Here is a 22,262-nt window from a genome sequence, read left to right on the forward strand (position 1 = left end):
GTTTATTTTGTAAAGAATTTACAGAATCATTTAGGTTGGAAAAGACCCCCGAGATCATCAAGTCCAACTTCTCAGCTAGATCAGAGCATTTCACTTACTTGAAAGTATTAATCATAGAATGCAGCAGCAGAACTAAACTAGTAACATGGAAATATTGTGTAAAAGAGTTGTGTAAGAGGTACAAATTTACAAGTACCATAGAAGGAAAAAAAAAAATCTCTTGGAGGGGGAGAATTGGAAAAATGAGTGACCAGCATTTCTGGACCAGCCTTCAAAATTTAACTTGTGTATGAATGAGCATCCATGGGTCCCTGCCAGCAGGAAGCCTGGCATGGATGTGCATTCAGGGCCAGAGGAATATTGCTTTGGAGCAGAGCCCAGCTCCTGTTACCTACCTGGAAGACTGCATTACTGCAAACAGAAGGGGCTACATTTAATTTGGCACCTTGCTTCTCCTCAGGCTGGATTCCACTGTTGCTCTAATGTCCAATTTGTGCTAAGCTGAAGGGTTGTGTTCCACTTATTGCTGCATTTCCTCTCCTGTGCAAGCCCTGGCTGTGGAGGTGAAAATTTCACACCTCTTGCCACCTTTCCCTGCCATCCTTTCCTCTGAGTCTTCCTGCTCTGCCATCTGCTGTGGGCCTGGCTCATGCTAGCTTTATAAGCCCCTAATTTCTAGTTTTTGTTTGTTTGGTTTGGGTTTTGGGTTTTGTTTGTTTTGTTTTGTTTTTTTTTTTTTTCAAATAGAAACAGGATTGTTTTTCAACAGTTCTCTGCATAAGGGTTTTGGGAGTGTGTTAACAGTGGCAATTGATATTCTCACATGCAACACAGCAGGGTTTTAAAAAGCAACTTTAGGGAACTGAGACTCATGAATTGAACTGTTTTGTAGCCGGAACCCACGGAAGGAAGCAGAGGTAGTCAGTCCTCAGATGAGCCAGGTCATGGAAGGGAACAGGGGGTGGAGGGAGCATTCTCCTTCTGGGAGGATCCCTGTTCTCAGGAGGATGGGTCAAGAGGAGCAGGGAGGTGGCTTTTGAAAAGTGGATGCAAATCTTACACAGCAAGATGTATCATCATCATCACAGATGATGGACTCAGACCATGATGGTGTATGTTCAGTTTCTTAAAACATGTGATTTGGTTTTGGATAGGAGAAAAACCCAGGCTAGCTGGGATCAGGAATGCTGGTGCTTGGATAGGGAAAACAGCTGCATTTTGTTTGCCCCTCTTGTGTATCTTGTGCTTTATTGCCAATTTCTAAATAGTAGGAGTGTTTTGGATTCTGCAGATCACAGCTTACCAGCAGTAACTCTACCACGTTTGTGCAGGTGTGAGAGGTGCTGGGAGCTGCCTTCTGCAGGCTTTGGTGTGTCCTTGAGCTCAGGGATGTCCTCTGCAGGAGTCAGTCCAGATCACTGATGGCAGCTTTTCCTGCAGTCCATCTTTTTGGAATAGGAATCCATTGGACATGACAGTTTTTATCTTTAAAGACAGCTTCCAGCAGACTGTCACCTTGAGAATAGCCAGTACTGCCCACTCGTTGCTGAAACCCCTCACCAGCCATTTGCCTCTCCTCTTTTTTCATTCCCAGGGACCCTGGTGGGGAACAGTTATGATTTTGCCAACTCCTGGGCTTTGCACAGCGAAAACAAGCGCTGCAAGAGGGTGCAGACTCCAAGCAACACCTGCAACATTTCATCTGACATTGCAGAGAAGGTTGGTGCTGCGAGATGCCATTCTGGTGTGTCCTCCCCTACCTGCTCTCTGAGCAACCTGGGCTAGTGGAAGGTGTCCCTGCCCATGGCAGAGGATTGAAACAAGATGATCTTTAAGGCCCTTTCCAACCCAAACCATTCCATGGTTCTTTAAACCTGGTTATTTATAGCTCTAGAGCACGACTAGTTCTTGTGGCTGGTTGTGGATGCAGGAATTTGGTCTATTCAGGCAAGTTTAATGTTTAGAAAATGTCAGTATTGCAGCTGAGGCTGGGGAGTGGCCTTCAGGGTGAAATCCAGTCTGATGGGTCGACTACAACTTATGTGGGTTTTCTATAGATCATGTTAAATATTGATGCTTTGTGGATAAAGTTTGCTTTCCTGCAAGGTGAATGAAGTTATATTCTGTCTCGTGTGAGTTCACACATTTAACATTGCTTTAATTTATTCCCTGTGCAAGAATAAACCCAGAGCTATTAATAGAAGTCTGACCAAACAAGTGCCTGCTGAAGAATGTAGGGCTTTTTAATGGTGTGCTTTGTTTGCTTGCTTCAGCTCCAGGAATGTAAATCTCCTCTGTCTCCCAGCCTCCACTCCCTCCCTGGCAGACCATCAGCTGTTAGGTGAGGAAAACAACAGCTCAGGTTCAGAGCACTCCTCCCACCCCTGTGACCCCCATGCTGGGAGGTCTGTGTTTCCCTTTGCCCTCTCTGCCAGCCACCCTGTCCCCCTTCCCAGTCCAACAGCATCCCTGGAGAGATGGTTTCTGATTTCTTTCGTTGGGAACTGTAGGGACAAGCCAAGGGGGAATGGCTTCAAGCTGGCAGAGAGTAGGTTTATTTTGGATATTGGGAGGAAGTTCTTCTCCATGAGAACAGTGAGACCTTTGTTGCCCAGAGAAACTGTAAATACCCCATCCCTGGCAGTGTCCCAGGCCAGGTTGGATGGGGATCTGAGCAACCTGGGCTGGTGGAAGGTGTCCCTGCCCATGGCAGGGGGGTTGCAATGAGATGATCTTCGAGGTCCCTTCCAACCCAAACCACTCTGATTCTATTTTAGAAGGGGGAAGTAAGGTACTGCCTTCCCATTACACCCTGCCCTCAGCAACTGCTGTCTAGTTACTAGAAAGGGGCTTCACTGCACTGTCTGATCCATTTTCTCACCACTTGCTTGTGCTGATTTAGGCTGCCTGCTCAGTGAGGTACTGCAACCTCATAAGCTCTCAGGTGACAAACACCATGAGTGATGTGGATGTTGAGGTATAAAACAGTGGTGTGGAAAACTGTAGTAATGAGGCAGCCTTGAAAACACAAATATTTATCTTCTAAAGCATTGGAATTGATTTATGCATTCTTATGTGTTACTTTTATATTCTAGATTTTACAACTAATAGAAATGGTATGTGCAGGCCAGACTTCACTGTATTCACTGTATTATTTCCTTTTTTTCTTTCTTATTAGGAAATTATACCTATAAAACGTTAGATGTGAAAATGATTGAAAGTGAAATTCAAGTAGTTTCTGCTTTTCCTGAAGTTCAGTTTTTGCTGTGATTGGTAAGAAACAGTCCAGCTCGTTATCCCATGGAATACTTCCATGTGCAATAAAGAAATAGCATTCCTTCCTGAATGGCCTGGAGGAATTCTGTGCCTCTGTATTCCTTAGGGCTTAAATTAAAGGGAATGAGAGGGGAGGGTCTGATTTCTACTGTTACTTTTTAGGTTATATCTCTTTAAATGGCATTTGTTAAGCAACAGACAAATACAGTCCATGCAGCAGCAGAAGGCAATGCCACAGCAATGGGAAGAATGTACAAAATTCCACCTCCAGCTCTGTGTGGAGGGACTGGGCAATAAGGGAGGTCAGCAAGTTTGTGGTCACCAGGGGTTGTCAGGACCAGGATGCTGCTGATCCATTTAAAGAAACATTTAAAATAGAACTCGTACAGAAGTGGAGGGAGAAGTTTTATGACTTTCACCTGTACTTTGGATACTGCAGTCAGTTCTTCCAGTTTTAATCTTACAGACAGCTTTACTCTAAGCACTGTTTCAGCCTGAGGCTCCACTCCCTGGTCTGTTGGGTTTAAATATTTGTGTGGAGCAGCTTCTGGAGCTGTTGCTCCATGAGAAGGAATGTTAGAGCAGTGGATGAGGCTGCCCAGATCTGATGCTCAGCACATCACACTGTCTCCTGAACTAAGACCTCTCTTAATTCAGCCCAACCACTGAGTTTTAAAGAAAGGGAGAGAAAATAAAAAGAACTTGCAGAATGGTTTCATTTTCAAGGGACCATTAGAGGTCACTGAGTCCAATTCCCTGCTTGCAGCAAGGCCATCCTAGGTCAGGCTACCCAGGTCCTTGTCACTCACCTTTCTGCTATCTGTGGTGGTTCCACAGCCTCTCTGAACACTTGTTCCAGTCTCTGACCACCCTCATGAGTGAATTTGTTTTGTTTTGTATCTCCTTGGATTTACTGGTTTTGGAACAGGCTCCCCAGGGCAGTGGTCACAGCCCCAAGGCTGCCAGAGCTCAGAGAGCATTTGGACAAGGCTCTCAGGCACAGGGTGGGATTGTTGGGGTGTCCTGTGCAGGGCCAGGAGCTGGACTTGAATGCTCCTTATGGGGCCCTTCCAACTCAGGCTGTTGTGTGATTCTGTGATATTTCAGCTTATGTCCATTAATTCATCACAATAGTTGGAGATGTGTCTAAGGGATGGGAAAACTCCACCTCTAATTTCTTCTATAAAGGCACTGGAAAATCTGAAGAAATTTGAATGGCACAGAAAACCTTTACATGGGGGAGAAAAAGGGGACTTTTTGTCGCTCTTTAACACATATCACTTGTCTCCTTGACAATCCACTCGAGCTCAACCTTTAGCTATGCTATTACTGAACAGGTCCAAGACCAAAGAGAACTATAGGAAAAGAAAAACGATTTAATTTTTTGTATGTGTGTAATCTGCTTTATTTATTTTTTTTTTTAAGTTGCTTTCACATCTTAAAATTTACTGTTGCGTAACAACCACGGTCATAAAAATTGTTTCTACTGGTTTTCCTTTTAGTGGAACATACAGTCTGAGTTGTACTGGAACATAACAGCTGTATTAACTTTTTAACAAGTTCCTTGTTAAGAAATTTTATTAGCACAGCCCCTACATGGGCTTGTGGCAGGTCCTGGTTTTCTGGTGCACATGATACTGTCTGGATCAAGGCTTTGATCCAGGAGCTGCTGTGCTGCTCATCCTCGGAATGGCTGAGCTCACCTTTGGTTTTATCAGTTCCATCTCGAAGCACTGCTTTAATAGCTTTTTTGGCTGCCTCTGTTGTTGTTACTTCCACCCTCAGGGCACTTTTTCAGCTTTCTTGTGCTTCTGTGTAGCCTTGGAGCAGCACCAACCACCATTTATGTAGCTCCTGTTCCCTCCCTTGTATTTTTTTCCCCTTCTTATTCAGCATGGTGGCTGCTACCTGAGCATCAGAATTATTCCAGTGGTTTTCTGAGGGCCCACCATGTTCAGCTCTCAGTTAGCATCGTTTTAAGTTCCCTGAGACCGTTCTCAGGAAGCTCAAAACCTCTGTGCTGTTCACTGAGCCCTTTGGTAAACTCAGAATGGACCAGGCATTTCTGGTTGGTTTGTTTTCATAAGCAAGAAATTCTGTCCTGGTTCAGACATGTACGAGCTTGAGCTGATCACCTGAACAAAGCACCCTTTAGCAAAATAAGTATTTTCTATTCAGCAGTTTTCCTATACAGGTATAACAGCTGCCATTCAGAGAAGATCTCGACATTTCTACTGACTGCTCAGCTCTGTGGGATTTTTCATCTCCCAGAAATGAGAAAGCAAGCTATGCTTCAACTCTCAGTGCCAGGGTTGTATCAGGAAATAATTTTCCCACTTACCTAAACTCAGTGCCATCCTTTCAGAAAATTACATTGAGGACCTCAGAGTTATTGAATGTGACATAATGTGCACGTAAGAATCTATTTAGGAACCTCCCATGGAAAACTTAGTCATGCATTAAGTTTTCCTTAGTGTTTTTGTTGTTGTTGTTTTGGTTTTTGTTTTGTGGTGGGGTTTTTTTTTTGTTTGTTGGTTTGTTTTGGTTTTTTTTGTTTTGTTTTTTCCACATACAGCTAAGTTTCCTCTTAGGTTGCTGCTGTCTGAAAAGAGAGGTGTTGACATCCTCTCCCCCCCTCACTCTTGCTGTCAACATGCTGATTTAACTCACCAGAAGAGCAGGAAAAAGTTCCTTTTCTTCCCTGAGTTATTTTTCTGCTATTTATCTGAGCCAGCAGGAGCAACAGGCAGGTGTGACCAGAAGTGGGAAACTCACTTCATTCCTGGGATTTCAGGCTCAATCTCTCACTCTAAAACTTACTCTGTTCCCTCGTTATTCAAAGGATGACCAGGTAATTTTTCTTCCTACGTGCCTCAGTCCTAGGCTCCTCTTTTCCTGGGAAACCAGACACCATCTGGTTCTTTGCTGGGTGGGAAGGAGGCCCTGAGATTAGCTCAGCTGGTTAAAGTGTGTTGCCAATAAAGCCAAGGTTGTGGGTTTGGTCCATTCACTTGAGTTGGACGTGGTGATCCTTGTGGGTCCCTTCCAGCTCAGAACATTCTGTGAGCTCTGTGATTGAAGGAAGTAGAATGCTTCCATCCATTTGCTGGCTGACTGACATGTTTCTGTGTGAAAAACCCCCTCATGTGACACCCTATTCTATAATAATCAGTGTATTAATGTACCTCTGTGTGTATGTGGATGCGGTGAAGGAATGGATATTAATCATTGTTCCTTCCTGCATGGTGGTGTTAAATAATAACTGTGATGCTGTTTAACAACAGCACATTTGGAAAAGTTGGGTTTTCTCCCTCCTTCCTAAGATTATAGTAATTTTGTCTCTTTTCTTTCTCTTTATTTTTTTATTTTTTTTTTACCTTTGCTCCTCAATTCTTGTGCAGGGCATCATGGAGGCCTGCCAGCTGCTGAGGACATCTTCCACCTTCTCCCGGTGCCACCACCGAGTGGATCCAGAGCCCTACATCGGTGTGTGCGAGAGGGACATCTGTGCCTGCAGCCACGTGGACTGTCACTGCCCGGCACTCCTGGAATACGCCCGGAGCTGCGCCCACCGAGGAGTCGTTCTGGATGGCTGGCCCCAGGAGAGCTCGTGCAGTAAGCTGCCAGGATTACTCCTGGTCTCTTTATCCTAAACAAGGTCGTGCCTGTCTTGCAGATTTCTGTTCTGCAGCTAAAAGCAATCAGTGCTTTTTTTAGGTTCAGGCTCGGCAGGTTAAAATCGGAAGGGCTCTTTCAGCTCTCCATCACCCACCTTTGTTCTAGAAGTTTTTTATCCCTGAGGCAGGGTTGTTTGAATCCTCTGTGAGGAAGATCCTGAGCTGTTACATGTGCCACCTTGGTATACAAGTTCTATGATGACTTATTTGGTGCACAAAGGGTGCAGGCTGGGATGTTTGGGAGCTGTTTCACCTATGATTCAAATGTGTGACATTGTTCAACAGGCACCTGTAAGTCAGCATCCTAGTGAAAAGCTCTCTAACATTTTTTTCCATAAAAATAGTTGTTTCACCTTTTATTTGCTTCAACCAATTACACTGAAATTGGGATGCTGCCTTTTCTAAGCCAGTTTTTGTCTGGGTTAGGGATCCTGATTGCATCTTGAGCTGCTGCCTTTATTAGCCCAGTTCTGCTGACGTCAGAGGTGCTGATTGCATCTCTGCTGAGATTTTGCAACAGGGAAGTGCACAGACTGACTGGGAATAGAGGGAAGGTCATGTTTGCGCTTGCTCTGATATGCACATATGCCCCCACTGGAGAACCCTGGTTTAATACAAGCATAAAAAAAATTAAAAAAACAAATTAAAAAAAACCATTCTCTACTATCATGTTCTCAGACATTTTTCTCATAGCTTTTCATTACACAAAAGCCCCAGTTTTCTCAGGATGTTTATGTAAATTGATTCTGTGGAATAGCTGACTCATTTGTACTGAGAACACTCTTTTCTCTGGTAAAGGCATTGTGCTACTGGCCACCACTGTGCCTTCAGATGATGGCCAGGGCAGGAAGATACTGCCAACCATTTGCTGGAGAGATTGTACACCAGGGAGAGAGAATGCACACGAGGGAGAACCTGAGTTCTAGCAGTACTTGGTTACCTTTCCACTGGGACATAAAAGGGATCTGCTGAAGGCTCAAATCCTGGCTCAGGGTGCGATCCAGAGAACCCATTTTTGCTGGGGCTGTTTGTGAGTCTGACTAAAGCCACAAGTGAAATGAACTTTTCTCTGATCCCAGGAGCTCTAGAGCTCATTTCTAACCCTTGATTTCACAAGCCATGTTTTTTTTTAAGGAGTCAGGACAAAGAGAAGTGGCCTGCTGCCACATCAGGAGCTTAATTTTCCATCCCCCTTCATCTGTGCTGTGGTGCTGTCTCAGGAGGCGATGAAGATGTTACGTTGGAGGCAGGGGAAGGGCTCTAGTTGTGGGCACACCGTGTGAGTGTGAGCTGGTGCACAAGCCCAGGGCACCAAGGGCAAGGCAGCTCCTCCATTCCCCTCCCACCTCCTTCAATGGAGGATTTCATGGCAAAGGGCAGGCTCTCATCTCCTCTTCCCACTCGGGGAATTGCCCATTCCCACGCAGTGTTGAAGGGTGTGGAATGCCTCTGCATGGAAATGAAGGAATGGCTGTAGTGTGTGCTTGTCTAAGGGCCTGACAGCAGCGAGGGTGCCATGGCAGGGGGGTTACCCTGTGCTGGCAGTTCTCTGGAAGAAGGAGTCTTACCAAAGGGCATAATTTCACAAACTGCATAGCTTAAAGGTACAGAACACACTGTCTGTCCAAGTGACTTAGGTAGATATTATTGCAAAACCTCTCCCCATTGTTTGATTGTTCTTAATGCACTTGGGTGTAGCTATTGAGACTCAATTTATTAGAAAACAAATTAATCTCTGTGTATCTGCTACACTAGCTGACATATAATGGTGCTGCAGCAAACTGAAAGTCAAATGTTTCCTAAAGGTCCTGCTTCTGAAAAAGAAATCAGTGATTGGAAGAGGACATGACCTTTTTAGTGTTCCTGTGCCTCAGCTTTTGATAATTAAGAGATTTATTTATTTAAGATTTATTAAGGAATTTGCATTTCTAATTTCTTTTTCTTTTTTTTTTTTTTTTTTCCCAGGGCCAAGATGTCCAGTTGGCATGGAGTATAAGGAATGTGTGTCCCCATGTACCAAAACCTGCCAGAGCCTGAATATCAATGAAGTGTGTCATGGACAATGTGTTGATGGCTGCAGCTGCCCTGGTAATTTTTTTACTGGGTTATTTACAGAGAAACATTTGGCAGTCATGCTACCTATTTTATTAGAAGAAGGAGAGCTGTGTCTTCCCTTAAATTTTCTTAAATCAGAAACACTTCTTTCTTTCTGGGCCCAAGCCCCAGAATAAAACCAGTTTCTGTGATGCCTGTATGCTCACTCCATGAAAGGGCCATTTTTCAGGCCCAACTAAAAAGTAAATGTTGCTGTGAAAATCATGTTGCTGCTCTAGGGTTGCCTTTATTTCCTGGTGAGGGACTGCTGATCCTTGATGTATTCCTTCTGAATTGCTTTGGTTAGAGGCACACAGTTAGAGGAAGAAACAACAGAGCACATACTGAAAGAATTTATTGCAAAAAAACCGGTCCCTGCAGAGCTCACAATGTAATTTCAAAAGTCTTTGTGATTTCAGATGAACAATTTCACTTATTATTGAACCTTTCATAAAGGAGATGAGGTTGGATTAAAGGAGGTAGCTCAACCACACAGTCTTCCTCTTTGCTTATCTTCTCTCTAGTTCTCAAAGTGTAAAAAGGATGTGTTCAGCAAATGTCTTATTTTTTTTCTTTATTTTTTTTTTCTTTTCCTCCCTTAAATGCTCCACAGTTCCTCTAATTGCTGTAAATGGAATTACTATTGCCAGGAAAAAAAGGCAGGCCTTCTGTTTTCTTGTGCTCTCTGGAGAGCCACCCATCTCTTAAATGCTCAGATCCTCTCTTGAATATCCCTCCCTGGAAGGATTTTTCTCAACAGCTGAGATCTTTCCAGGCAGCTCCATGGGAAGAATGGGAGAAAGGGCTCTTACCTGTGTGTCTCTGTCTGTGGTGGGCTGCTGCTGCCAGGGAAAAGAGCCAAAGTCTCTGCAGGCTGTTGGAAGGAGTCCTTCGAGGAGAAGGGAGAGAGGTTTTCAAGAAACGAAATGTTTTGCTACAGCAGCTCTTTTAAAAATGGAGGAATATCAACTCTCTCTCAATATAGGGATTGCAGAGAAAGAAACTTGTCCTTTCTTCTGTTTCTAGCTTATAGTGCCACCTCAGACAAGTCCTGTAACTCTTTTGTGCTTCCACTTATCTTTGTGAGATGAAATAGTCTCTATATAGAGTAGGTAATTGCAGTTGTGTCATATGGAAACCTCAGGGGAAGTTGAACCCTTTTGCTTTTTGCTTCTGCTGAAGTCGAGAAGAGATTCCACAGCTCCTCATGATAATGTTTCTTCCTCTCAGAGCTCTCTGCTAGATTTACATCCTATCCAAATTTGTTTCTTCATTCCCTACATTCCCTTCCCCTTGGGTCCTCTTATGTCTAATCCAAAACCTGTCTGGATGCCCTTTACTGCAGTCAGTGAAGTGCACAGTTCTCCCAGCAGTCAGGTATTTTGGACCTGGGGACTTGCTAAGCAAAGGGCTTGACTGGGAGCACCAGAAGGGGTTTGCTCAGCCCACCTGAGGGAGAGGCAGCACTAGGAGGAAAGCAGACAGCAGCCCCTGGGAGGCTTTTTGGCAAACCTCGCTCCTTTTTATTGCTGTCTGTGACTAAGGATGGATAATAATGCACATGAAGTCTTGCCAAAGAACTAGAAAATCTAATTGTATTTACATTTCTGTCCCTGTGTGTGTGTGTGGTATATGTATCTGATGCTACCTGACCTACCCAGAGGGGCTGCTCCTCGATGGTGAACACTGCATGGAGAGCTCCGAGTGCTCCTGCATCCACTCTGGAAAACATTATCCTCCTGGCTTCACCATCTCCCAGGACTGCAACTCATGGTAAACCCTGCCTTGCTCTGGTGTGGCTGCCATAGATGAGTCACTGCACACTGTCACTGGTTACTGCTTTGGATGATCTTTCTAGAAATCTCTCTACTTTTTAAAAATTTCCTTTTATTGGCAAAGGACTTGCCTGTCTTGTTGGAATTGCCAGCCCCTTCCAAGAAGTGAGCTGTTCACAAAGGCAAAATCAGCTCTGCTTTTGAAGGGATATTTGATCTGATAGAACAATGTGGAGGTCACACTCCTTCAAACAGCAGAGAACTACCTGTTTCCTGTGGATAAGCCAGGTTCCCATGTCTGGTTAGTGTCAGCAGTGGTGTCTTTGTTTTGACTTCCTACATTTATTTAACCTCTAAGCCCCATATCTTTTCCAAGAGGGGTTAGCCCAAGCCACGTCCTTGGAACTTGTCACAAAGCTAATGAGTCTTCCTAGCATGGCCCACGATTTTTCCTCAACTCAGGAATGCCAACCTGAAGGGCAAGGCTAGCAGCCCAAAGAAAGGAAGGGGGATGACTAATGTATTCCTGATCTGGTTTTGTTTAAAGTGTAGACACATCTGTGGAAGGAGCTCAGACGGCTCTGTCCTCAGAAGTTTCCAGTTAGAGCTACAGAAGGAGGACTCAGTGAAACCCATGACATGCAGAAGAAAGGTGGTCTGTGCATCATCCTTGTTAATCAGAACGTTTTCATTACCTGCACCAAGTGTCACAGGACATGAGCCACGACACCAGCATTTTGTCTTTTTCCCTGGAGCTCTCTGGAGCTTGGCCACATTGTTCCAACTTAGTGCTCTTGGGAGATAGATGAGTGCTGCCTGACAGATTATTTTTTTTATTGCTTCCTGTTATTCCAAGTTGATACTGCTGTGGAGAACGTCATCCCGTTGACTCTGCATTTATCCTTAATACACTGACTCCCCACAGATGGGTTTGGAGTCTTTAGCAGAGCTGACTGACTTGGAAATCCCTCTCTGGTGATGAATTTGTGAGGACATGACAGGAGTAGCATTGCCAGGGCCCAGCACTGCAGGAGAGAGGGCTGAGGACTGGGGAGGGTCTTGTGGAGGACACTGGAGGTGATCACAGCAGGGGAGTGTGATGTGAGGGGAAGCAAAGGGGAATAGATTTGTTTCAAGATTAATGAGGGGGCTGTCTAAAGACAGGCTGTGAAGAAGACTGGGCCAGGCTCTTCTCAGAGGCAAATAGCACAAGAGTAGGAAGCCATGGACACAAGTTCCAGTAGAGGGAATTCTGTTCTGATACAAGGAAAAATTCCTCCCCTGAGATGGGGACAGCTGCCCAAAGAGGCTTTGGGACCTAACCTTGGATACTTCTCAACTCAAATGGACAAGGTCCTCAGCCACCCTGTCTACTTTTGACATTGCCTTTATTGAGTTGGAGGATTGTGATTGTAGTATATGATTTTTCTAAAGGTCCCTTCAAACTTTTTTTGCCTCTGTGATTTCTCTGTTGTATTGATGGGCATACCCTGAGAACTGCATTGAAAACTCATTCCACATCAGTGGAATGTAGCTGAGTGTACATGTTAAGCACAGAGCTTTGGCAGGGAACATCAGAAGTTCCTGAGTTTTGCAACCGTTTCCATTCCTATCACCAGCAGTTGCTGTCAGATGATGGTAAGAAGGGATGAATGCATTAAGAAATGAGGTTATGGGAGATGGAGAGGATATTGGGGACTGATCCAACTTCCCTGGAACAGAGGTCTGTGTCACAGTAGTTTGGGGGAAATTTGCAACAGAAGATTCAAATTCACATGCTCTTGTCTAACTTGTTTTCCAGCATCTGTCGACGTGGCACCTGGCTCTGCAGCAATGGGGAATGCCCAGGTATGTTGGCTTTACTCTTTTCAGGTTTTGACAAGTAAGCCTGGCCTACATCCCTCCCATTTATTTATTTATTTATTTTTTCACACACAAAAGGTGAATCTGTCTTTGTTCTTGCTTGCTTGCTCCAGTGCATCCAGGTGGGATCATACATGTAGGTTCCTCTCGTGAGACAAGTCAGACATTGTAACTGCATGGTTTATGTGCAGCAATGAAAAATCCTGCTTGGTGAGAAGAATGGTCCCTTTTTTGTTTCCTTAATTTACTAAGATAGAAGGGTCTGTATATTCAGAGGACTGGCCTTCAGGAAGAGGAACATTCCTGGGTTTCTTTGACCAGATACAACTCCTAAATTGATTGAGTCAGCATACTTGTGTTGATGGGACAGTTGGAAGTACTGAGAATAGATTGGATCACTCAATAACCCCAAGACTTGGGCCCCAAAGGTCTTGCTGTGGGTGAAGGAGCTACAGCCCCAGGGAGAAGGTGGCTGCCCTGCCTTCCATGGGTGGTGACAGGCTGGAGAGGCAGCTCTGCAGGTGCTCCTGCTCCTTTTCCTCCTCCTCCAGCTCCCAGACTCATGGGTACTGATGGCTGCTGTCCCACATTTTTGTCTGCATGGAGAATGTGGCTTTTCACCTCATGCATTGGCCAGCAAATCATTTCCTCCTGCTAGTCCTGTGGCTCATCCCCTGCCTTGGTTCCTGCACCGTGTTTGGCCACAGAAAGACCTGGCTGACCTGAAACATCTGACCCTTTCTGGGCAGAACTCTGTAGGGAGACAGCACAGCTCCTTTAACTCATTATTCTCCTTGAGGATGGAGTGGAAGGGATGAGGAGGGACTGGGGTTGTGACTGGACAGGAGAAGAGCAGATAAGACTGTGCAATACCCACAAAGTAGGAAAATCACAACAGTCTTAAAATGCTCAGTAAAAAAACTGTCTTTCTATAAACATTAAACTTGCCTGACCCATCAGTGCTCCATTTCCTCCTGCTTTAGACTGAAAGAGCACTTGCCCCCACGTGTCAGCAGTTAAAAAAGGGGCGTGGTGGTCTCTGCAAGTGTTCAAACCATTTTTTTTAGCGAGCTTTGCCCTGTGCTTGAGGTGTTGATTGTCGTACATGAGACTACAAACAAGAGCAAACCGTAATGAGACAGTATGGGAGGGCAGCAGAACCTCCCAAAGCAGCCAGATTTGTATTGTTCCCTGTGCTTTCTGTCCCTATTTGCAGCAATAGTGCAGCATGTTTTTGTTGTGGGTTGGTTACCACAAATATTTATAAAACTGTGTGTCCAGAAAGTTTATGTACTTATATAAACCCTAGGTAGTTACATTATTGTTTTCAACAGCAACAAAAAACCCAAAATCAACAACAAAAAACCCCAAACAAACAAACAAAAAAAAAAGAAAAGGAAAGATGGCTTTGATACTGTGGGAATGAATTGCCCAGTTTGGCACCAGTAAGTTTGATGATAAAACTGGGTCCCAAGATTGCAGGAGCTGGCTGGCACTAGCAAGAAGCTCTCAAGCTGATAATCATAATTGAAATCATTATGAAGGCAGTGGGTTTCAGGGAATTTCCTGGGATGCACTACACCAAATGGAGCAGACAGAGGGACCCATAAGGAGAGGCTTTGCCGCAGGAAAGAAATTTCCCTTGCAGGAGCGATGCCAAAGGGCTGGGACTTGTCTTGGCTGGCATTTCCCCAGCTCTGTGTGCTGCAAACCTGTCCTGTTGGTTTCTAGTTGCAGGGAATGCCCTGGAAATCGATCTGTAATATGGTGGGTAAGGCCTGGTTTAGTATCTTCCAGCTCTTCATCCTGATAAGGCCTTTTAACTTTAATGTTAGAATAATTTACTGGCATTCAAGACAACCCAACAAAGCAATCAGCACTTTTTGGGGGCTGTGTTCAGGTAGCCTGTTGTGAAGAAGGCTTTCAGACACTGTTGCCTTCATAAAAGGGTACTGCAATCCTCTAAAAACACCAGTGAAGAGGCAGAGAGGGGGCTCACAATTTGCCAAGACACAGCTGTGACCCACAGTCTGAGAATGAGGCACCTCTGCAGAAGAGCACAGCAGCTGTGAGAGTCCAGCAAGTCTTGCTAACAATTTTAACTTTCAACTCTGTAAAGACACCTGCACTCTGCAGCCAGCTCCATGGGTGCAGATGTGCCCCACTGGGTTAAGTAAAATTGGATTTAAAGTGTGTGATGCCAAGGTGCTGCAAGCTCCTGTGCAGGGATAAAAGAGGCAACATGTCCAATTGCATGCAGTGTATGACTAATGCTGGATAATCCTGAGTGTCTTTCCCAGCTTTGCCAGCCTTAGGCATTAGTACTTCCACTCTCTGTGCCTCAGTTTCCCCATTGTATGAGGAGGGTAACGTAGCTCCTACATCACAGAGCACGAGGTGCTGTTTAAGATGGTTCAGTGCCACCAGCACCTATCTCAGGTACCAGGTATGACCTAGTCTGCCAAGAGCTTATGACCACGAGGTGACTGTGATGAATTTCCAGGGCATTTTTCACCGATGTCCTCGTGATCATCCATTTGAAACGCTCTGCAGGCCTTTCCAGAGGCACAAATCCCGACTCCTGAGCGCGATTTATGCCGTGTTCCCCAGCTGTCCTTGGTGCCTCTGTTACTACTGGAAGTGCCTTACAGGAATAAACAGTGAGATAAGCATCTTGCTGGTGCTTTCTGGTCTGCAGGGAGCTTGGGCCTTGTACAACCCGTTCCACCAGGCTACTCTTGCCCCTCAGTGGCCTGTGGGGGCCAGGCAGGATTTTGCTCGCCACAAAATCAGTGATTAATGACGCTTTGCCTTTTCCAGGAGAATGCTCTGTCACCGGCCAGTCCCACTTCAAAAGCTTTGACAACAAGTATTTCACCTTCAGCGGGATTTGTCAGTACTTACTCGCCAAGGATTGCGTGGAAAATTCCTTCTCTGTGGTCATTGAGACGGTGCAGGTAACAGCAGCCTTGGCTGGAGCCTCCGTGCATCCTCCTGGGAGAGCGTGATAGGAACTGCAGATGCACAGGCCAACAGGAGCAATTTTCCTGTGAAATAATTAGTTTAAAGAACAGCCTTTCTCCTTCTAGTTAATAAGTGTTTTGCTTCTCCTCACTGCCATTCCCAGGAGCCTGCTTGGAGGTTGGAGGGGTTTGGACAGTGGGCCCTCACCACCTCTTTGCCAGCTGAGCAAACAAACCCCAGGCAGGGGTTCACCCCTTGCAAAGCACCCTGGCTGGCTGGGGAATGCCCGTGGGGAAAGGACACTTCCCTGGATACCAGAGGGAGTGCACTGGCAGAGCAGTGCCTCGAGATGCTCCCCGTTTAGTCATATTGTCTGGTGATTTTTTTTTTGGTAGCCAGTGAGCAGCTCCTGACTTCCTTTGCCATCCCCCCCGATGGATGTGTGAGAGGCAGCTGGAGGCAAGGAGTGGATACAACGGGAGAGAGGCAGGAAAGGGTGTCAGGCCAGTGCAGGGAGGGATGGAGATCCTAGTTTGGTGTCATAGGAAGATTAACATGGCCGTGAAATTAATTGACCATGGGGAACAGGTGAAAGGCAGAGACTGAAAAGGGCACTGAAGGAAGCAGAGGGGAAGAAAGGGGATGGAGGAACTGAAGGCAGGGAGAGGTGTGATGGAGTCAGGGGAGTATCAGCCTGTCTTGCAGCAACTGAGAAGTCCCAGGCTTTGTAGAAATGGGCTGTGATGGTTCTGTGCACCACTGACATCCGTGCTGTGCGTTAGTAAGCTCTGATGGCGCAGCTCTGAGATCATCTGTGCTTGGGAACCTGCAGAACAGGTTTCCACTGAAACTCCCCTTTCGAAACCAGGGAGGAGAGCTGGGGCCCTGCAATCCTCGTTCCTCAGCTGTGTAACCCACAGCCAGGAAAACAAATACCACACAAGTCTTGGGTGGTGTGAACTGCGTAGCTGTTTCCCAGGCTGATGGGCTGTGTGGGTCAGTGCAGTGCATTCCATCACCCCAGGATATCTCCATCCCTTCCTGCCCCTTCCACAGCTGGGGCAGGGTTTGTCATTGGCCTGGGCTGCTCCCTGGGGTCTGGTGCAGCACCCACAGATTGCTTTCCAGGCTCTGAGATTAAGAGCTCCCCAGTGTGTGATTAGTGGGATAATGGAGGGGAGGCTGCCAGCCCTGGTGTTTGTGGGATGCAGAAACTAGATCCATAAAAGCATTGTGACACCCAACACCTCCAAAATTAGATGCTGAAATGCCTTCTGGGGGGGGCCTGGGGCTGAGTCACCAATACAGTGAACAGCTTGAGGCAGATTTTCCCTTCTCTGCAGTGTGCAGATGATCCCGATGCCGTGTGCACTCGCTCAGCTTCTGTCCGGATCCGGGATATGGACAACAGCGTCATCAAAATGAAACATGGTGGAGGAGTTTCACTGAACGGGCAAGACATACAGATCCCTTTGCTACAAGGTGTGTTCTCATGGGCTGACTCTGGCCAGCCACTGAAAGGGTCCTACTTGCTAGTGTTTCCTTAGCCAGGTCAATCAAAAAGTGTTTTCAATATCAAATTTTCACATGCAGGCTCTGTCATTTCAGCTTCTCTCTGTGCAGCCAACACATCTTGACTCAGCTCCTCTAAAATCAGGAGAACTAAGCTAGTCTGCATTTGTCAGACTTGTGAAAGCCACTGTCAGTCTATTTTTTTTGAAACTATTACTCTTTATCCAGAAGCTTGAGATCATGGGATCACAGAATGGTTTGGGTTGGAAGGGACCTTAAAACCCATCCAGTTCCAACCCCCTGCCATGAGCTGGGACACCTTCCACTAGCCCAGGTTGCTCCAAGCCCTGTCCAACCTGGCCTTGAACACTCCCAGGGATGGAACAGCCATGGCTTTTCTGGACAACCTGTGCCAGGGCCTCCCCACCCTCGCAGGGAAGAATTTTTTCACAATACCCAATCTGAACCTCCTCTCTGTCAGTTTGAAGCCATTCCCCCTTTGTCCTGTCACTGCATCTTGCAAAATGTCACGGTTAGTGCCTGAGGTTTGGCAAAGTGCACACGTATCCTCTCCTAGGGCCTCTGAGTGCCCTGAAGCAGAGCCTGTGGGCAGGTTCACGCAGATGCCACGGGCACAAAGCTGGGGACAGGTGATGTGGGCATTGCAGACACCCCTGGCTTTGGCAGGCCTGTGTGCCCCCTGCTCTGCTGGCCCTTCCAGCCCGGCACAGCAGTCCCAGGCAGCGAGGCATCACGTCCTGCCGTGAGTGGCTGACACGCTCCGGGGTTGTGTTCAGGTGCCCTCCGCATCCAGCGCGTGGTGAGGACTGCAGTTCGCCTTTCCTACGGGGAGCACCTGCAGGTCGACTGGGATGGCCGTGGTGAACTCCTGGTCAAGGTACTCTTTCTTTCTTTCTTTCTTTCTCCCTGTCTGTTTTATTTCTTGCCTGTTCACCCCTCCTCTCCTCCCACCCAAACGTGTACAAAGATTTTCTTGTCCGAAGTGAGAACTTGCTTCGTGTTGCATGTTAGAAATTCCTTTCTCTTCTGCTGCCCCCGGAGTGATACACAGGTCCTTTTGTATTCCAGAAACAAACATTTGATCCTACAGCAACTTGCTAGCTTTTTTTTTTCTCATCTCTTTTCTTTTTATTTTTTTCTTTTTTTTTGTGCATTGACAACCATTATTAACCATGAATAGTTTCGTGATTTTGTTCAGCAGATACCCTCCAAACTGGATTTTTGGCTTTTATTATTTGCTTTGGCTGTCCTGTCCGAAACAATGGATGTGAATGACTTAAAACAAGGGAAGAAAGTGTCCCCATGGACACAGTTACTCACATTTTCCAGGAAGAAGGAATTACCCTGTAGATGGGTTGCGTGCTCCTTCTACCGTGAGGAATGTTTGAAGTCAGGCTTGATTAACAATTAGGCTTTGTCGGTGCTGCAGACCACAGCAGAGTGTAGAGATACCCAAGCCAGGTTTAAAAGAAACGAGCTGCATAAGGGAAGCTGTGACCACAGCCCCTGCTGCCTTTGAACCCCCCTTGTAAAAGGAGATCTGCAGCTGGACCCTGCTGTGGGGTGGTTCTACTCACTGAGAGGAGTTCTGCCAAGAAAGTCAGTTTTCCTGGGATTTTCTACAGAGGAGTGAACTCTGCCCTCTGTGAACCATGGCTTTGCTTTTACATTCTCCTTGCCTGCCCTGAAATCTGGCTTAAATGTCACGTCTGGCACAGAGTAAAGGTTCCTGAAAGCCGGTTCACAGTTGAGTTCAAGAGTTGAAAAGACAACAGATAAGGAAGGTCTAGAATAACTTTGGAAAGCACCTGTGGTTTTGTGGTATTTTTTTTTTTTTTTTTTTTTTTATGTAACCTGCATTTCTGTTCTCCAAGGGAGTTCTTTTTGGGGCTTAGAATGATTCACTGCAATCCCTTGGCACATCTCAGAAATTTTGACTTTCCTCAGTATTCAAAGTGTTTTTCTGCCTGGTCAGAGGCCTGTATTGCTTGGCAAATTTTTTTTCTCTCCCTTAAAGCAAATCTAATTTTCTGCTCCAGATCCTCTGCCCATAAAAGTGGTGGAAGTTTCTCCAATCATCTGCTCCTTCCCTTGCTGGGTATCTAAAGCATCTCTTTAACTGCTTTTTGAGAGTTGATTTATGCTGGATTTGTAGACTGACCCGTTGCCAAATATTTGTGACAATTGGGGGAAGTGATACACTTCCATTACCTTGGCCAGGCTTCTGGCAAAAATTCCTGCTGTGTTCCTCGAGAAGGCTTGCCTTTCTGTGACCGCTTGATATTTGTGATTTGAGCTTCCCCTCTAAAATACACTCAGAACTGGGATTTCCATGAGTCATTGTTCCATCTGCAGAGTTATGAAAGAGCAGCTTCCTTGGCTGTTGGAGTAGTGAGGATTCATACACTCTAATAATTCGTGGTTGTTCCTTTTGATGCTCCCTATTTTTACTCTCTGACCACCTTGTTTGAAGGGTTGGGTAGTGTTGGGGTATATTTTGGAGGACCTTTTTTATCTTTAATTATGCATTAAAACCCTGAGCAAGCTCCTGAGTAGTTGGTAATACTTGTCATGTACCAGAGCTTTACTTCTAATACAAACTGACAGTTCCTACCAAAATAAAAGCCTGTTGGTGCCTTTGTGTTGCAGATGTTGCTGTAGGAGATTTCTCCCTGTTTACCTCTAGGTTTAGGGTGACATTTCAGCTGCCCCTGGATTTGCAGCAGGAATAAGGCAGGGTGAAAAGTGCATCTGCTCTGTGGGTTGTTAGCAGTGCTGCTTTTACTGTGCCAGAAGTTCCTCTGGGCAGGAGGAAGTTCTAATGTGAGGAGGCTTTAGGGGTAGTAGTTTCTTCCTGATTTTCCCCTCAGTAATGTTGAGGGAAACATCTCCTCCAATATTGCCTCTGTTTTGGGACAAACCAGCCTGTTTAAATTTCCCTCACCTTCAGATGTTCCTTTTAAAATGGGAAACGGTTTCAGGTGCAGTATCTCTTCCCAAATTGCCCTTGGAAGAGTAATCGTTTCACTATGTTAAAAATATGCAACCCTCAGTGTTGCCCTGCTCATTTATATGCATGCAGTGGGAAAACAGGGAAAGACTAAACTGGACTGATGATCCAGGCACAAAAATAAGCTATTTTTCTCCTAGTCACCTCCAGTTACCATCTGGAGTTATCACTGTACTGTGCAAAAATTGTCCTGCTGCTACTAATAGTAGCATTTTTGCTAGAAGTTTAAAAATGTAGTGGAATGACGTTGTGTCTGTAGTATTTTAATGAGTATTAATGATAATTTGCTTGATTATTGAATTGTTTATGGTTAATTCTTTAAAAAATCTTGCTATACAGTGATAACCAGGCTAATGTTGTGTTCCTCAGCTGTCTCCAGTCTATTCCGAAAGGATGTGTGGCCTGTGTGGGAATTACAATGGAAACCAAGGGGATGATTTTCTTTCACCTTCTGGCATGGTGGAATCTCTTCTGGAGGATTTTGGAAACTCCTGGAAGCTCAGTGCAGAGTGCCAAGACTTGTTAAAACAAGACAGTGACCCCTGCAACCTCAATCCCCGTTTAGGTACTGGAATCCATCCCGAGTGAAAATGTGCTGCAAACTGTGATCTTTTAATTTACATTAAAAAAACCCCCAAACAACCAATCCCCCTAAATATTAAAAGAAATTAAAGAACAAGAGAAGTGACAATAAAAATTGAAAATAAATAAAAGAAAATAAAGAGAGAAGAAGCTAATGTGGTGCTTTCATGGCCAGCAGAGTGGCTGTAATATGTGTGTAAAAAGAAACAACTTTGCAAGCAACAACAAAAAACAGCTCCCAGATGCTCAGATCAGTGCAGGAAAAAGTAATATTTTGTGAAAATTGAAAGCAAAAGTCAGTAATGTGGAATCATGCTGCTGATCAGTTTGGACCACAGCACATCTGTGCCACTGAAACTCCTCTTACAAGGTGTCAGCAATGCCATGTTTATCCCCTGGATGGAGAAAACACCTCCTCGTGGTCCCTCTGTGCTTAGAGCTTAAAGACTTTTCTCAATTCATTGTCTGCCTCATTTTACTGCATCCCAACAGACAGCCTTCCTTTTTCCCTCCACACTGCTTGGCTCTCCTGGTTGGACAGTGGGGAGAAATTCTCAGAGCAATTTTCTCATCCCAGGTATTCCAGCAACCTTGGATTCCTGGGAGAAGCAAGCACAGAAAAAAACTGTCTGGCTGTAGGTCAGAGCAGGCACTGGTGATCTGTGAGTGCAGCGTAGCCCAGAGGGTTTAATTTTGCAAATATAAAAAGCAGGAGGAAGCAAAGACCCTGTAAAAGGAAGCACAGCAGCAGAAACAGTGATAACAGAATATAAAAGCATTGCTTTTCCCTGATTTGTTTTACCAGTGTAACATTATTCTTTCAGTGGAGCTCGTGACATATGAGCTATGATGTTATCTGTGCCTGCTTGATCCTATTTTATTCTTCTTCTGTGCTTTTCTTGAAAGCCACCGATTGATTCAGTGCAAACATGTAATTTTTTCTTTTCCTCTTTTTTAGCCAAATATGCTGAGGACTCCTGCTTGATTCTGATCTCTCCTGCATTTGAACCCTGTCACCACGAGGTCAGCCCCGCTCCCTACGTGCACAACTGCCGCTTTGACGTCTGCTCCTGCTCCAGTGGCAAGGATTGCCTGTGCTCTGCTGTCGCCAATTATGCAGCAGCCTGTGCCAGGAAGGGCATCCTGGTCCAGTGGAGAGAACCTGACTTCTGCTGTAAGTGAAATGCTGCCACACCCACTTCCATTCCTTGTCTGGAAGGAGTTTTTCTGGCAGTGTTGGATGAGAAATGTGGAATGAGGTGATTCCTGCAAGGTGCCGAGTATTTCTTATGGCATGATGAGAGAGTCTGTCTTTCCTCTACACTAGCAGAGGATGCAAAAACTGTTCCCAGAAACTGCTCCCAGAGTGGGGGAGAGAAGCAGTCAGCTGCCATACCTCTGCACAACTTCTGACTGGTTTCCATTTTCAGCCGTATTTAAGCTTTAGGTATTCACCTGGGAACTTCCTGACCATCCCAGGGTAGGAAT

At 45.5% G+C, this 22,262-nt stretch overlaps 1 protein-coding gene across 1 annotated transcript in view; it reads left to right on the plus strand.

Annotated features, from left to right (window-relative positions):
• Positions 1-22,262, plus strand: part of VWF (von Willebrand factor) — a 109,654-nt gene that overhangs the window by 8,280 nt on the left and 79,112 nt on the right. Inside the window, 10 exon segments of the mRNA XM_050324531.1 lie at positions 1,595-1,719; positions 6,678-6,891; positions 8,919-9,041; positions 10,709-10,820; positions 12,624-12,670; positions 15,506-15,642; positions 16,993-17,131; positions 17,959-18,059; positions 20,562-20,757; positions 21,733-21,948. Of these exon segments, the coding sequence (XP_050180488.1) occupies positions 1,595-1,719; positions 6,678-6,891; positions 8,919-9,041; positions 10,709-10,820; positions 12,624-12,670; positions 15,506-15,642; positions 16,993-17,131; positions 17,959-18,059; positions 20,562-20,757; positions 21,733-21,948 (1,410 nt within the window).

Source organism: Myiozetetes cayanensis, unplaced genomic scaffold (assembly GCF_022539395.1).
Source record: "Myiozetetes cayanensis isolate MyiCay16 unplaced genomic scaffold, myiCay2020 scf3, whole genome shotgun sequence".
In the NCBI taxonomy this organism is placed as follows: domain Eukaryota; kingdom Metazoa; phylum Chordata; class Aves; order Passeriformes; family Tyrannidae; genus Myiozetetes; species Myiozetetes cayanensis.